Genomic DNA, 13,615 nt, shown 5'->3' with positions numbered 1-13,615 from the left:
GTGATGAAAGTACTTATGAACAAGTTACAGACCAAACACTTGGGCTATGTCTATACTGGCATGATGTTGCACCAGAGCTATGCAAATGATGCTAAGTGTGGAATATCGCTGGGCCTCATTTGCATATATAATGAGCGGCCATTTTTGCAGAAGAGGCTCTTGTGCAAGAAGGAGCTGTCTACATGGCCCCTTCTTGCGCAAGAAAAACCCTCTTGCGCAATGCCATTATTCCTGAAAATAATCAGTGTAGCGGATTGCGCAAGAGGGTTTTTCTTGCTCAAGAAGGGGCAGTGTAGACAGGTCCTTCTTGCGCAAGAGCCTCTTCCACAAAAATGGCAATTCATTATATATGCAAATGTGATATTCCATGCTTAGCTTCATTTGCATAGCTCTGGCACAAGATCGCACCAGTGTAGACATGGCCTATGTCGTAACTCAAAGTGTTTGTAAGTCGGACCCCATTCATTTACATGCAAGCATGCTGTTCGTAAGTGCGGATTGCATTTTTAACGTGGGGACCGCCTTTACGACCACTTAATGGGAGGTCTGGTCATAAGTATGAACGGTCATAAATTGACCATTCATAACTTGGGGACCGGCTGTAGTGAGTAACTAAGTGCTTCCATAGTAATAGAAATGTAGCAGTGTTCGTCTGGTATAGCTGAACAACAAAATACAGGACTATATAGCACTTTAAAGACTAACAAGATGGTTTATTAGATGATGAGCTTTCGTGGGCCAGACCCACTTCCTCAGATCAAATAGTGGAAGAAAATAGTCACAACCATATATACCAAAGGATACAATTAAAAAAATGAACACATATGAAAAGGACAAATCAAATTTCAGAACATATGTGTTCATTTTTTTAATTGTATCCTTTGGTATATATGGTTGTGACTATTTTCTTCCACTATTTGATCTGAGGAAGTGGGTCTGGCCCACGAAAGCTCATCATCTAATAAACCATCTTGTTAGTCTTTAAAGTGCTACATAGTCCTGTATTTTGTAAGTGCTTCCAGAAATTGTAGTGGAGTACAATATTTTCTTAAAAAAAACACAGAAATCTACTTGAGTAAAAGTCAAAGTATCACAAAAATATATTATTTGAGTAAAGTACAAATACTGAAAAAATGTACTCGAGTAGTGTAACGAAGTATTTCATCTGAAGAAATGGGTTGTTCCCATGAAAGCTCATGTTTTGCTAGTCTTTAAAGTGCTGTTAGGCTATTCGTTGTTTTGTAAGTTTTTCCAGTTATAGACTAACTCAGCTACCCCTCTGAAGTATTTCTACTTAGTTACTTTCCACCTCTGGGTGTTACTGGCACCACACAGTAACATGCTGAACTACTTGGCCAACAAAGCCTGTTCTTACAAGCAATGACCCTTTCAGAAAGTAGCTTTGGGCAGCTGCAGGGATGTTGTAGGCTCTGGAAAAAGGTGGGTGGGTCAGGAGAGTTGTTTCCAGGCAAGGGAATTAGCTCAAGTGGCAGAGTGCATGCTTAGTATGTGAGAGGCAGGTGGGATTGATGCCCATGTTCTCCAGAGATGGGGAATCCCCATTCCTCTCTTCACAGGCAGAGCCAGCCAGGGGGACTAAGGGCCTCTTGTAGCCCCTCCCTTTTCCTACTTGCTCCTCCCAAAAGCTAGCCTTGGCAGAGCAGAAAGCTGCTGGGCCCAGCAGGAGCACTGAAGACAGGCCCCAGGGGAGCAGAGTTGGTCAACTGGAGAAGTGCCTGTTACATGGGTGAGAGATATTGGTTTTGCTCCACATAATCTCCAACCATCTCCTTTGGGGTGAGGCACTGGCTGCTTTCCTGTTGGCACAACACCAGCCCTTTGTCCCCTCCTCCATGCTTCTCCTCACAAAGCTGATTGGGTAGCAGAGAGTGCCACTCAAGGGCACAATCACTCAGCTCTCTGGGAGTGACTAAGCAGACTGGTGGGAGGTGCCAGTAGAGCAGGTCACCCACAGGGCCCTTGAGCTCAGCCCATGCTACAGGCAGCCAGACAACTTGGAATGAGCCAGAACTAGGCAGGACAAGGGGATGGGAAAGGTGCAAGGCAGAGAACAGAGACAGGTAGCAGAAAAGAACATCCATGAAAGGGAGCAGCAGTGTTTTTCACCACTGTTCTTCTGGAAAGGAGTATCCCGAGAAGGCAGCTTGACTTTCATTTTCTTACCCCACTTTTCACTTGCTTGTTTGTGAGAGGGAGGGAGCAAGCTCAAGTTCCTGTTGCTCAGAGAATTGTAGCTACTGGTAGCCAGCCATGTCTTTCTTCCCCTGTCCTGGCCCCATTCAAGGGGTGGGGGGGGGGGCACCTCTTCTGTAGGAGCTGCTAGGTAAAATGACTCTGGTGGGATTTGATTCCACAACCTTTGAATGACTGGCCTGGCTCACACTAACCACCATAGTTTAGAAGTCTGACATACTTTCCATTGCACCATAGAGCCCTACATGCTGTATAGCTTGTCATCATCTCTTGCTGCTTTGCAGTGATGCAATAAGAGAAAGGGCAGCCAGGTCTGTCTTTTTAGGAGAGCAAGTAGGAAGAGGGAGGGGGTTACTGCAGGAACTTAGTCCCCTGGCTGGCTGGGGCTGCCTGTGAGAAGGAAGGAGGACACCCCAGCTACTGGAGAACATGGGTATTGATCCCATTGTCTCACATGCAGAGCAAGGGCTCTGACGCTTGAACTAATTCCCCTGTGGCAGTGCTGTTCTCCCGATAACCCATTTCATTTCACTGGGCACTGCAGGCTTTTGGCAAGGTGACCTGTTTTTCTTCAGCCCTTTGCTCTGGTCAGGGAGGCCAGAACAAGAAACAGGCTGAGCAGCCTGCAAGGAGTCCATCCTGGTGGGAGGACAGACCTGCAGATGCAGACCCTATGCAGTCCCAGCATGCTGGGAGGGGCTCTGGCCACCTCCTTTCCTCCCCTCTCTCTCAGTTGCCTCCTTCTCCTGGGGGCTGGTCACTCCCCAGACTCAGGGGCTGTGGCTTGTCCCTGTGGGCACAGCCTGGGCAGAGAGAGGGAGAGATTTAAACAGGAACCTCTCTCCCCATGTGCATGGCCCGCCCACTATAAGAGACACACACATGCGCTATTTTACACTCAGTTCTAGGGAGTAGCATCAGAGGCTCCCTTCTTATGTGTCACACAGTGCCTGGGCAGGGGGATCCTGAGAATGCTCTGACCCACGGGAGGAGTGAGAGGACCGCATGTCCGTGAAGAGCATCCCGTGGCCTGAGTGAGCGTGTGGGGGGGGGGCTCACTCAGAGAAAGCCCCCCACAGTTCTCCGTGGCCTTGGGGTCAAAAGACCGGAGGCAGCAGAGTAAGGCGGGGCATGTGAGATGCTGTGTCCTAGAGGAAACTCAAGCTCACAATGGGAGCCTGATACTTTCCAATGAGCTGGTGCCTGATGGGGATTATTGGAGATGGAGGGAAGTTTGGGGCTGGATCTTATTGTGTGGGAGCCACGTTCTGTCTCTTGCCTGCCCCGGCTCTCTCCAGCCCAGCTCTGCTTCACCCTGCACAGCAGCCTCTCCTGGAGCCAGTCCAATGGCCCTGCCCTCCTCTAGAAACCTCTGCCTGGGGTCTGCCCCATTGGCCTGGGGCTAGTGCTGGGCTGGGTGATGTCATAAAAGGCTGAGAGGCAGGATCTTTTATCTCCATGTTGACTCTGGAATTGCAGGAAGGGAGAATTCATTTTTGGAAGCCTCTTCAGAGTGGCTGATGGGCTTTGAAGGGGCTGGGCAGAGTCTGGCTTGGCAAGTGAACTTTGAGAAGTCATTGCTCTGAGCCTCAGTTTCCCCTTCTGCAGGAAAGGGTACATGGATACTTCCCACCCTCAGGAAAGTGTTGTGAGACCTTCAGTCACGAAGCAATATATTTATGAATAAATAACAGCAAGGCTGGCAACTCGCAGGGTCTTTCTCTTGGCGCACCAAAAGGGGAGATGCACCACAGATGTATTTCCACTGCAATTCCTTTTTGATACATTAGTGATGGGGGGTGGGGGGTGTTAACAAATTAAGACTTTACAGATGGAAGAAATTACAAGAGTGGGCTGAGCAGATGAAAAATTCATCACTACACATTTCAGTGGCCTGGATCTCCAACCACTATAGGAGGATCACTGAGTGCAAGGGTGGGGAACTTTGTTTGGGTCGGAGGCCCATGGCCCACAGAAAAATCAGTTGGAGGCTGAGAAACTGAGAATCGAGAAACAACCCCCCCCATCAGTGTGGGCTCCTCAATGCTGGGGGGAGCCCCAAGCTTCAGGGGCTGAGGTTCCCCACCCCGACAGTGATTCTCCATCAGCTTCACGCTACCCCACTGCCAGCTGCTGCTGCCTCAGTTAATTCCATATTTGTACCTGTTTCTCTGAATAGGCTCAGCTGTCGCTATCACTGTAGCCTGTCTGTGCTGGTTAGAAACTGCTGCCCCTTTCTGTACAGCCCAGCTATGCACTGGGTACAGCAATAGGGTGCAGTGTCTGCAGCTGTCAGCAAGGAGAGCTGTGGTGAGACCTGGCTCCTTGCAGTATCCCGAGATGGGGCTTGGCCTGGGAAAGACAGGGTATAGCCTGTCTCCCCGCTGGGTACACATACCCCATCCACTCCACCCCTTCCCAGAGGCTGTTGGATCCAGCTCCAGCTGTAATTCTGAGTTGAGATGGAGAACCCAGAGACAGCGCAGCTCAGGGCAAGAGTCTCTTCAGGCTTCACCACCTTAGGCCAGACTGTGCCAGCTGCACGAGAGAGGACACCTGGGGTGCGTCTAGACTGGCAAGATTTTGCGCAAAAGCGGCTGCTTTTGTGCAAAAATTTGCCAGCTGTCTACACTGGCTGCTTGAATTTGCGCAAGAGCACTGACTTTCTAATGTAAGAATTCAGTGCTTCTTGCACAAATACTTTGATGCTCCCACTCAGAGATAAGCCCTCTTGCGCAAGAATACTTGCACAAGAGGGCCAGTGTAGACAGGCACCTTAATTTTTTGCGCAAGAAATCCGGCTGGCTAAAACGACCATCGGAGCTTTCTTGCGGAAAAGCGCGTCTATACTGGGCACGGATGCTTTTGCGCAAAAGCACTTTTTGCGCAAAAGCATCCGTGCCAATCTAGACGCTCTTTTGCGGAAATACTTTTAACAGAAAATTTTTTCCGTTAAAAGTATTTCTGCAAAATCATGCCAGTCTAGACGCAGCCCTGGAGAAAAGGAACAAGCCCAGGAAGGAATTAACCACTGAATGTGTGTGCAGGTCCCTGAGCCCTGCACTGTCCCAGAGGCACTCACTGGGGAGGGCAGAGAGCAGGGCTGGGAAAAGCAGCAGAGGTTCCAGTCTCATTTGCACAACAGTGAGGGAAACTCTGGAGAGGGCAGGGCTGGACAGAGACCGAGGCCACAAGACCCAGTACTTGCTATGTAACCTGGCAGGGATTTGCAGGCATGTTCCCCAGGCAAGAGATGAGCACTCAGTACAGCACTCAGCTTAGTGCACACAGCATGGGAAGAGGGGATTGAGGGCAGGTGGGAGAGTGTCGAGCACTGGGCACTGGATTGGGACCCAGGAGACCTCACTGGGCCAGGAATTTGCAGGCAGTCTGATCCAATGGAAATAAACTACTGGGAGAGAGAATCCTGTCTCATGGAGTGGAGGCTCATACAGCTCCTTCCCCCCTCCTTCTCCCCCACCACGTGTGCAGGAGGAAGCCCCGTGAAACCTTTGGCTATTCTAAAATGTGCTGTGCACCTACTGTGGACACAAGACAATGCCCAGAAGATGCCTAGAGGCAGGAGTCTCTCTTGGGAGGGATAGATGAAGAAGAAACCACAGATGCAGGGAGAGAGGCTGGTTTCCATCCCAGAGAGTGACGGAGGCTTTATGGGAGGGTGGGGGGATTGGGTGTGAAGCACAGGAACAGAAAATTGTAGGACTGGCAGGAGATGTCATTTAGTCCAGAGTTCTGCACTCCTGGCAGTACTGAGCATTATCTAGCTACCTAGTGTTGTCTGGGCTGCATCAGAACAAGAGCTGCAATCGCAGTGACAAAGCCACCAGAGGGGAACGGACCAGCTTAGAATATGAGGGTCTCTCTCTCTCTCTCTGAGGCCATTAGAGATGGACCATTTGGAATGGCAGGGAAGGGGGGGCCATATCAGGAAGCTCCGGTAAAATAGCATCATGTTACCCCCACAGTCCCTACTCCCTCCTCTGCACTGACACAGCACTTTGGAAACTTGCCTGGCTCTGTGTGGCAATGGGAGCTGGGATTTATTGTTCTGCTTCAGACAACGTCCTGGTACTGCCTTCACTGAGGGGACCAGGGCTGCCAGCTGTGTCATTCTGCATTTTGGACTCTTTTATGTTGATTTTCCTTCAATCAAAACAGGAATTGGTTTACACCTGCTGTCCAAACCCCTTTCATGTGCCATTGCATGTGCCACTCACATCCTTAACAATCACCCTATCCTGAACCAACATTTTTTTCTCACCCGAACCCTGACCCTGGCTTTGTTCACTCACTCCAGCTTGGGTCCCATTGTAATCTGAGTTTAAATGCTGTCCACTCGCCCAAAGCATCAGACTGTATTCATCCTCAGCAACAATCTTGAATTATTTTTCACCTAAATCTTAAGGCTGTGTCTACACTGGTGCGATCCTGCGCAAAAGCAGCCGCTCTTGCGCAAAAGCTTGCTGCCTATCTACACTGGCTGCGTGTTCTTGCGCAAGTAAACTGACATTCTAATGTATGAAATAAGGGCTTTTTGCACCAGAACTCTGACGCTCCCGCTCAGGAATAAGCCCTTTTGTGTGACTATTCTTGTGCAAGAAGCCAGTGTAGACAGGCAACACGAATTTCTTGCGCAAGAAAGCCCTATGGTTAAAATGGCCATCAGAGCTTTCTTGCGCAAGAGAGCGTCTACACTGGCACGGACGCTCTTGCACAAAAACACATGCCAGTGTAGACGTTCTCTTCTGGAAGAGATTTGCAGAACTCTTCCACAAGAATTTTTGCGTGAGAATGCGCCAGTGTAGACACAGCCTAACTGTATCCTTAACCCCTGTCACTTCACACCTAACATGGAGTATTTTCCATGCTCTGTCTCTAGGGCTGTGTCTAGACTAGCCAGATTTTCCAGAAAATCAGCCACTTTTCCAGAAAAACTTGCCAGCTGTCTACACTGGCTGCTTGAATTTGCGCAAGAACACTGACGATCTAATGTATGATTGTCAGTGTTCTTGCGGAAATACTATGCTGCTCTCATTCGGGCAAAAGTCCTTTTGCGCAAAACTTTTGCACAAAAGGGCCCGTGTAGACAGCTCAGATTTGTTTTCCGCAAAAAAGCCCCGATCGCGAAAATGGCCATCAGGGCTTTTTTGTGGAAAAGCGTGTCTAGATTGGCACAGACGCTTTTCCGCAAAAAGTGCTTTTGCAGAAAAGCATCTGTGCCAATCTAGACACTCTGTTCCGAAAATGCTTTTAACGGAAAACTTTTCCGTTAAAAGCATTTCCAGAAAATCATGCCAGTCTAGACGTAGCCTAGTTCTCTGGATTTTCCCATGCAGGGCAGCTAAGAGAAGGCAGAGAAACATGAAGATTGATTCATTCCAATCCAAGTATTTGCTGTGGGTAGGGGGAGAATAAATGGGCAGCCCAGGAACCACCAGCGAGCCTCTGTTTGTGGGTGTTCCACCTGAATTGGTGGGGCTCTTTGATCGTTCCAGTCCCACGTCACTGTGAGACCCTCTGTCCATGAGCTGAGTCCCCGGCCAGTGCAAAGATGCTGCTGCCCAGCCAGAGCTTTTCCAGACTAAAGGGGGTGGCTTTGCCTGGCAGCTACTCGCAACACATCATTGCTACCTCCCTGCTTGGCAGGTCCTGCTTGGTCACGATGCTCCAGGCTTGCCTCCACTTTGCCTGGCTCCATCTCAACTGGTTGCAGGGTCCCCTCTTCACCTTGCTGGCGCTGCAACGAGGGTGCAGTGCCCCACAGGGGAGCTCTAGGTACACACGGGGGCTGGACTGCCTAGGAGTGGGAACAGGAATTACTTTCCCCACAGCCTCCACTGGGAAGCCCCTCTCCAGCCAGCATGGCTAATCTCTGCAGCTTTCCCAGGGAGCAGGTGTGGCACATTATTTTGGCCCTGCTCCCGCCATGAAACATAAGGGCAGCTGGCAGAGCAAGACACCACAGTGCCACTTACCTTCCAGCAGGGAAGTGAGCGCTGCTGTGTGGCTCTGCAAAGGAGATGAGTAGGAAGGGAATTTATTGTGCCTGGGCAAGCAGGCTTGCAACTTCGAGAGAACTATGGCCCATGGACCCACTTCATCACAGAGTTATGTTCATAGTCTTAAATTATTGCTACTGCTTTTAAACTTAACCAGGCACAATGACCCTCTCTGTCATCTGAAATTCTGAATGGCTGCCAGTGTGTGCATTGGTTACTCTTAATTATTGATATAGTATCTCATTACAGTGCACCTTAATTATTGCTCATTATAGCACATCTTAATTTGTTGCATGTATTCGGTTTCCAAGATGTACTGGTGTAAATGGTTTTAGGCTATTTTTATTGCTAAATAGAGGATATTTCAATATAAACCCAGGAACACTGGCACTGTAGAAATTAGCATAGTGCCTCAAAGACAGTTGATCTGGATTCAGTTTCCAGTCAGGGCTGATTTTCCAACTGGAAAAAAGGTGCAGATTTGCAATAGTAAGGGTAGATAACCATTGAAACAACTCACCAAATCCTGTGCTGGATTCTCCCTCTCTGGCCATTCTTAAATCAAGACTGGATTTTTTCCCTAAAAGACACAGTCTACTTCAGACAGAAATTAATTCAGGGAAGTCTAGTGGCCTGTGCTATGCAGAAGGTCAAACTATATGATAATGGTTGATCCCTTCTAGTCTCTTCATCTGGGAATATAAGTATTGCCAGACTGAGTCAAACCACAGTTCCATCCAGCCCAGGGTCTTGTTTCCAGCACTGGTGAGTTCCAGCTGTTTCAAAGGGACATGTGAAAAAACCCTAGTTAATGTTAACACTTGTCCATGGGAGAAGTTCTTGTCCTAACCCACGTCTGTTAAGGATGCAGTGTAGAAGCACCCTAACTCAAAATAAGCTACACAATTTGAGCTATGTAAATTGCACAGCTTATTTTTAGTTAATTTAGAAATAGCACCAAATTTTGAAATAAACTGCTATTCTGAAATGTCCCTTAATCCTCATGGAATGAGGTTTACAGAGATGTCAGAATAGTGACCCAGTTATATTTGGATATAACATGCTTGATTAAAAGATGCAGGATACAGTATTCCAAAATGCAAAATGCAGGACAATGTAGCACTTTAAAGACTAACAAGATGGTTTATTAGATGATGAGCTTTCATGGGCCAGACCCACTTCCTCTTTCTTCCACTATTTGATCTGAGGAAGTGGGTCTGGCCCACGAAAGCTCATCATCTAATAAACCATCTTGTTAGTCTTTAAAGTGCTACATTGTCCTGCATTTTGCTTCAGCTACCCCAGACTAACACGGCTACATCTCTATCAGTATTCCAAAATAGCACTGCTGTGTAGACATATCCTTAGAGACAAGCTCATGCCTCAAAGCAGGAGCTTTTATAGCCCTGTCAAACTTCTGTGTCTTTTTAATCCTTATTGCAAATTGGTATGTTCTCTTTCTCCATACAAACTCCCAATACTTCTAAACTCTGGGCTTTAATAACACCATGTGACAATACGTTATGGTGACAAATTTTGCACTGTATGGAAAAATATTTTGATCTGACCTGAATTGGTGGTCTCTTATTTTCATTAAATGTCCTCTTGTTTTTGTACTCATGGAAAGGGTTGAATTAAATAATAGTACCAAGTAACATCTGACATATTTTAGTGTACCATTATCTTCTATTATCACTATACATTGCTATTATTTATTGGTGGCAGAAAAGCTTATGACCAGGGCCAGACAAATTTTAGCTGGTTGCCCCATTTACCGGCAGTCCACGCATGTAGAGTGTGGGTCTTGTGCATGCACGGTGCGGGGCTGGTGAGTGGCTTTTGCCGCAATCATTGAGCCTTGCTTATGACTTTTCCAAAGGGGAATCAACTTAAATGCAAAAATTTCAGGGAAGGGATACAGCATGTAACTAAAATGGCTGTGGTATTGCCTTGGCAAAATAAGGGCTCTATGTCATCCAGACCCCATGTAGGTAGGACAGGGGAATGGCTGTGAGATGGAAATAAATGGTCCAACTGGAAATATTATTTCAAAGCAAACTGATACAAATGCTAATGGATCAGTATTCAGTGGGGCTGTGTCTAGATTGGCCACTTTTTCCGGAAAAGCAGCCGCTTTTGCGGAAAAACTTGCCAGCTGTCTACACCGGCCGCTTGAATTTCCACAAAAGCACTGACGAGCTCATGTAAGATTGTCAGTGCTTTTGCTGAAATACTATGCTGCTCCCGTTTGGGCAAAAGTCTTTTTCCAAAAAACTTTTGCGCAAAAGGGCCAGTGTAGACAGCAGAGATTTATTTTCCGCAAAAAAGCCCCGATCACGAAAATGGCCATCAGGGCTTTTTTGTGGATAAGTGCGTCTAGATTGGCCACGGACGCTTTTCCGCAAAAAGTGCTTTTGCAGAAAAGCATCCTGCCAATCTAGATGCGCTTTTCCGAAAATTTTTTTAACGGAAAACTTTTCCGTTAAAAGCATTTCCGTTAAAAGCATTTCCGGAAAATCATGCCAGTGTAGACGTAGCCAGGGTGTTGGAAAACCAGAGGCCATGAAAGAAGTAAAGGGGGCATGCGATACAACTTTTTAGCTACCAATGGCTGGACACATAGCTATCTGCAGCAATGTCAAAGGTTTAATTTCCCATACAACCATGACTGCTTACATTACTTAAAAGCCTTTAGTAAGGGACCTTGTCAAAGACTTTCTGTAAGTCAAAGTACACAGTATCCACTGGGTCATGCTTGTCCACTTGTTTATTGACCACTTCAAGAATTCTAATGGAATCATGAGGCATGATTTCTCTTTATAAAAAGTAGGGCTGTCAAGCAATGAAAAAATGTAATCGCGATTAATCACGTGTGCCTCCACTTTGAAACGCCGCCAGTGTTTCAATGAGGGAGCGCCACATGGAGCCCAGGATCAGCTGGAGTCCCCAGCTGCCCCTGGGCTCCATGTAGCGCTGCCCCTTTGAAGCGCTAGGGCAGCATTTCCAAGGGGCAGCGCAAGGCATTCCACATGACATATCATCAGAACCCAGGGTCAGGTGGGGACTCCCCAGCTGATCCCGGGTTCTGGGGAAATGCTGCAGGGAGCCCGGGATCAGTTGGGCAGTCCCCAGCTGACCCTAGGCTCCACGGCAGCTGACCCTTTAAAACACCACCTTCATGCGTTTCAAAGGGGCAGTGGAGCTGCCACACAGCCAGAGATGGTATTTTAAATGGGCAACTGCCCTACAGCTGATCCACCACCTCTGGCATTTCAAAGGGGCAGCTGTCATGGAGCCCAAGGTCAGCTGGGGAATACCCAGCTGATCCTGGGCTCCCCACAGCATTTCCCCAGAACCTAGGATCAGCTGGGAAGCCCCCAACTGACCCCAGATTCCATGTGGCACTTCCCCGGAACCCAGGCTCCACATTGCACTGTCCCTTTGAAGCGCCTGAGTGGCACTTCAAAGAGCCAGTGCAGCATTAACACCTGTGATTAAAAAACGAATGTGTTAATCCTGCACTGTGTTAATCACAGGCATTAATGCAAGCATTGCTGATTCCTCTCCAAAAATTCATGTGCATCTCCATGTGCTAATTCTGTACTTTACTATGGTTTCAACCAATTTCCCTGGTACTGAAGGTAGGCTTCCACACAGAATGCCTGGGATTGTCTCTACACTCTTTTTTAAAAAGTTGGCATCACGTTAGCCATACTCCAGTCAGTTGTTGCAAAAATTTAAAGGACAAGTTCCATACCACAGTGAGTAGTGCACTGTAATCACCCAGCCCCTTGGCTATCCCCCAAGCTCCAGCGCAATTCAGAAGCCAGGGGAAGATAGGTAGAGGCTCAATCTGGCAGGCATGCTACACAAAACAGACTGGGAAAGGGTGGAAGGAGATGGTTCCCTCCTAGCTTTGAGCCACAGGGCTTGGGCACTTACCCAGGATGGGGAAGCAGGCAGTTTAAATCAGCACCAAGTCAGTTTCTGTTACAACAGGCTCACATGCAAATTCTGTCACCCATTCCAGCTTGTGTTTAGAAGAATTTTCCCCAACCTGTAGCAGCTGGAAAGCTGTACTACTTTTCCCATTTCTAGTGCTTTTCTTTCATACCATTTGGAATAAAGATCTTTTTCTGTAGTATCATAGAACACTAGAACTGGAAGGACGTTCAAAAGTCATCAAGTCCAATCCGCTGCCCTCATGGCAGGACCAAGCACCATTTAAATCATCCCTGATGGGTGTCTGTCTAACCTACTCTTAAATATTGCCAATGACGGAGATTCCACAATCTCCCTAAGCAATTTATTCCAGTGTTTCACCACCCTGAAAGGTAGGAAGTTTTTCTTAATGTCCAACCTAAACCTCCTTTGTTTCAATTTAAACCCATTTTCCCCCACAGTCAGCACAATTAAAAGGCTTCTCACCTATGTGGGCTCTCCAAGGTTCAAAAACCTATCAGGCTCTGATTGAACCTTTTTCCTCAGTTAGAGCAGATATAAGGTTTCTCGCCTGTGCACATTGTTTGATGTGCAGCAAAGTTTAAGTGTTTTCTTAAGCTTTTCCCACACTCAGAGCAGTCAAAGGTTTTCTCCCCGTGTGGATTGTACAGTGGTTTTTAAGATGTGAGCGCCGACTAAACCTTTTCCCACAGTCAGAGCAGCTGAAGGGTTTTTCCCCTGTGTGGATTCTCTGATGTTTAATGAGGTGTCCTTTCTGAGTGAAGCTTTTCCCGCACACAGAGCAGTTGAAGGGTTTCTCCCCTGTGTGGGTTCTTTGATGTTTGACAAGGTCTGAGTTCTGATTGAAGCTTTTCCTGCAGACAGAGCAGCTGAAGGGTTTCTCCCCTGTGTGGATTCTCTGATGTTTAATGAGGTGTGAATTCTGACTGAAGCTTTTCCCACACACAGAGCAGTTGAAAGGTTTCTCCCCTGTGTGGGTTCTCTGATGTTTGACAAGGGCTGAGCTCTGACTGAAGCTTTTCATGCAGTCAGAGCAGCTGAAGGGTTTCTCCCCTGTGTGGATTCTCTGGTGCTGAATCAGGTTCGCATTCTGACTGAAGCTTTTCCCACACACAGAGCAGTTGAAAGGTTTCTGCCCTGTGTGGGTTCTCTTATGTTTGACAAGGTCTGCGCTCTGATGGAAGCTTTTCCTACAGTCAGAGCAGTTGAAAGGTTTCTCTCCTGTGTGGATTCTCCTATGTCTAACAAGATGTGCCCTGTCACTGAACCTTTTCCCACAGTCAGCGCAGCTGAAGGGTTTTTCTCCCGTATGGATTCTCTTATGTCCAACAAGGCGTGTGCGCTGACTAAAGCTTTTCCCACAGTCAGAGCACTTAAAAGGTTTCTCTACTCTGGGGTTTCTCTGGGGTTTAGTAACA

The 13,615-nt window shown here is 47.6% G+C and overlaps 1 protein-coding gene across 1 annotated transcript; it reads right to left on the bottom strand.

Moving 5' to 3' along the window:
* Positions 1–9,470: 9,470 nt before the first annotated feature.
* Positions 9,471–13,614, bottom strand: LOC142823072 (uncharacterized; the record flags this gene model as incomplete). Its single annotated transcript, XM_075913357.1, is given in 2 exon segments — positions 9,471–12,819; positions 12,822–13,614. Coding segments are annotated over 2 exon segments (894 nt in total), but the record flags the coding sequence as incomplete, so codon positions are not given.
* Between the last annotated feature and the right edge of the window lies 1 nt (position 13,615).

The sequence above is a fragment of the Pelodiscus sinensis genome, chromosome 32 (genome assembly GCF_049634645.1).
Source record: "Pelodiscus sinensis isolate JC-2024 chromosome 32, ASM4963464v1, whole genome shotgun sequence".
Lineage (NCBI taxonomy): Eukaryota > Metazoa > Chordata > Testudines > Trionychidae > Pelodiscus > Pelodiscus sinensis.
Note: the sequence above shows the minus strand (reverse complement) of the source record. Positions and strands in the feature narration are given on the sequence as shown.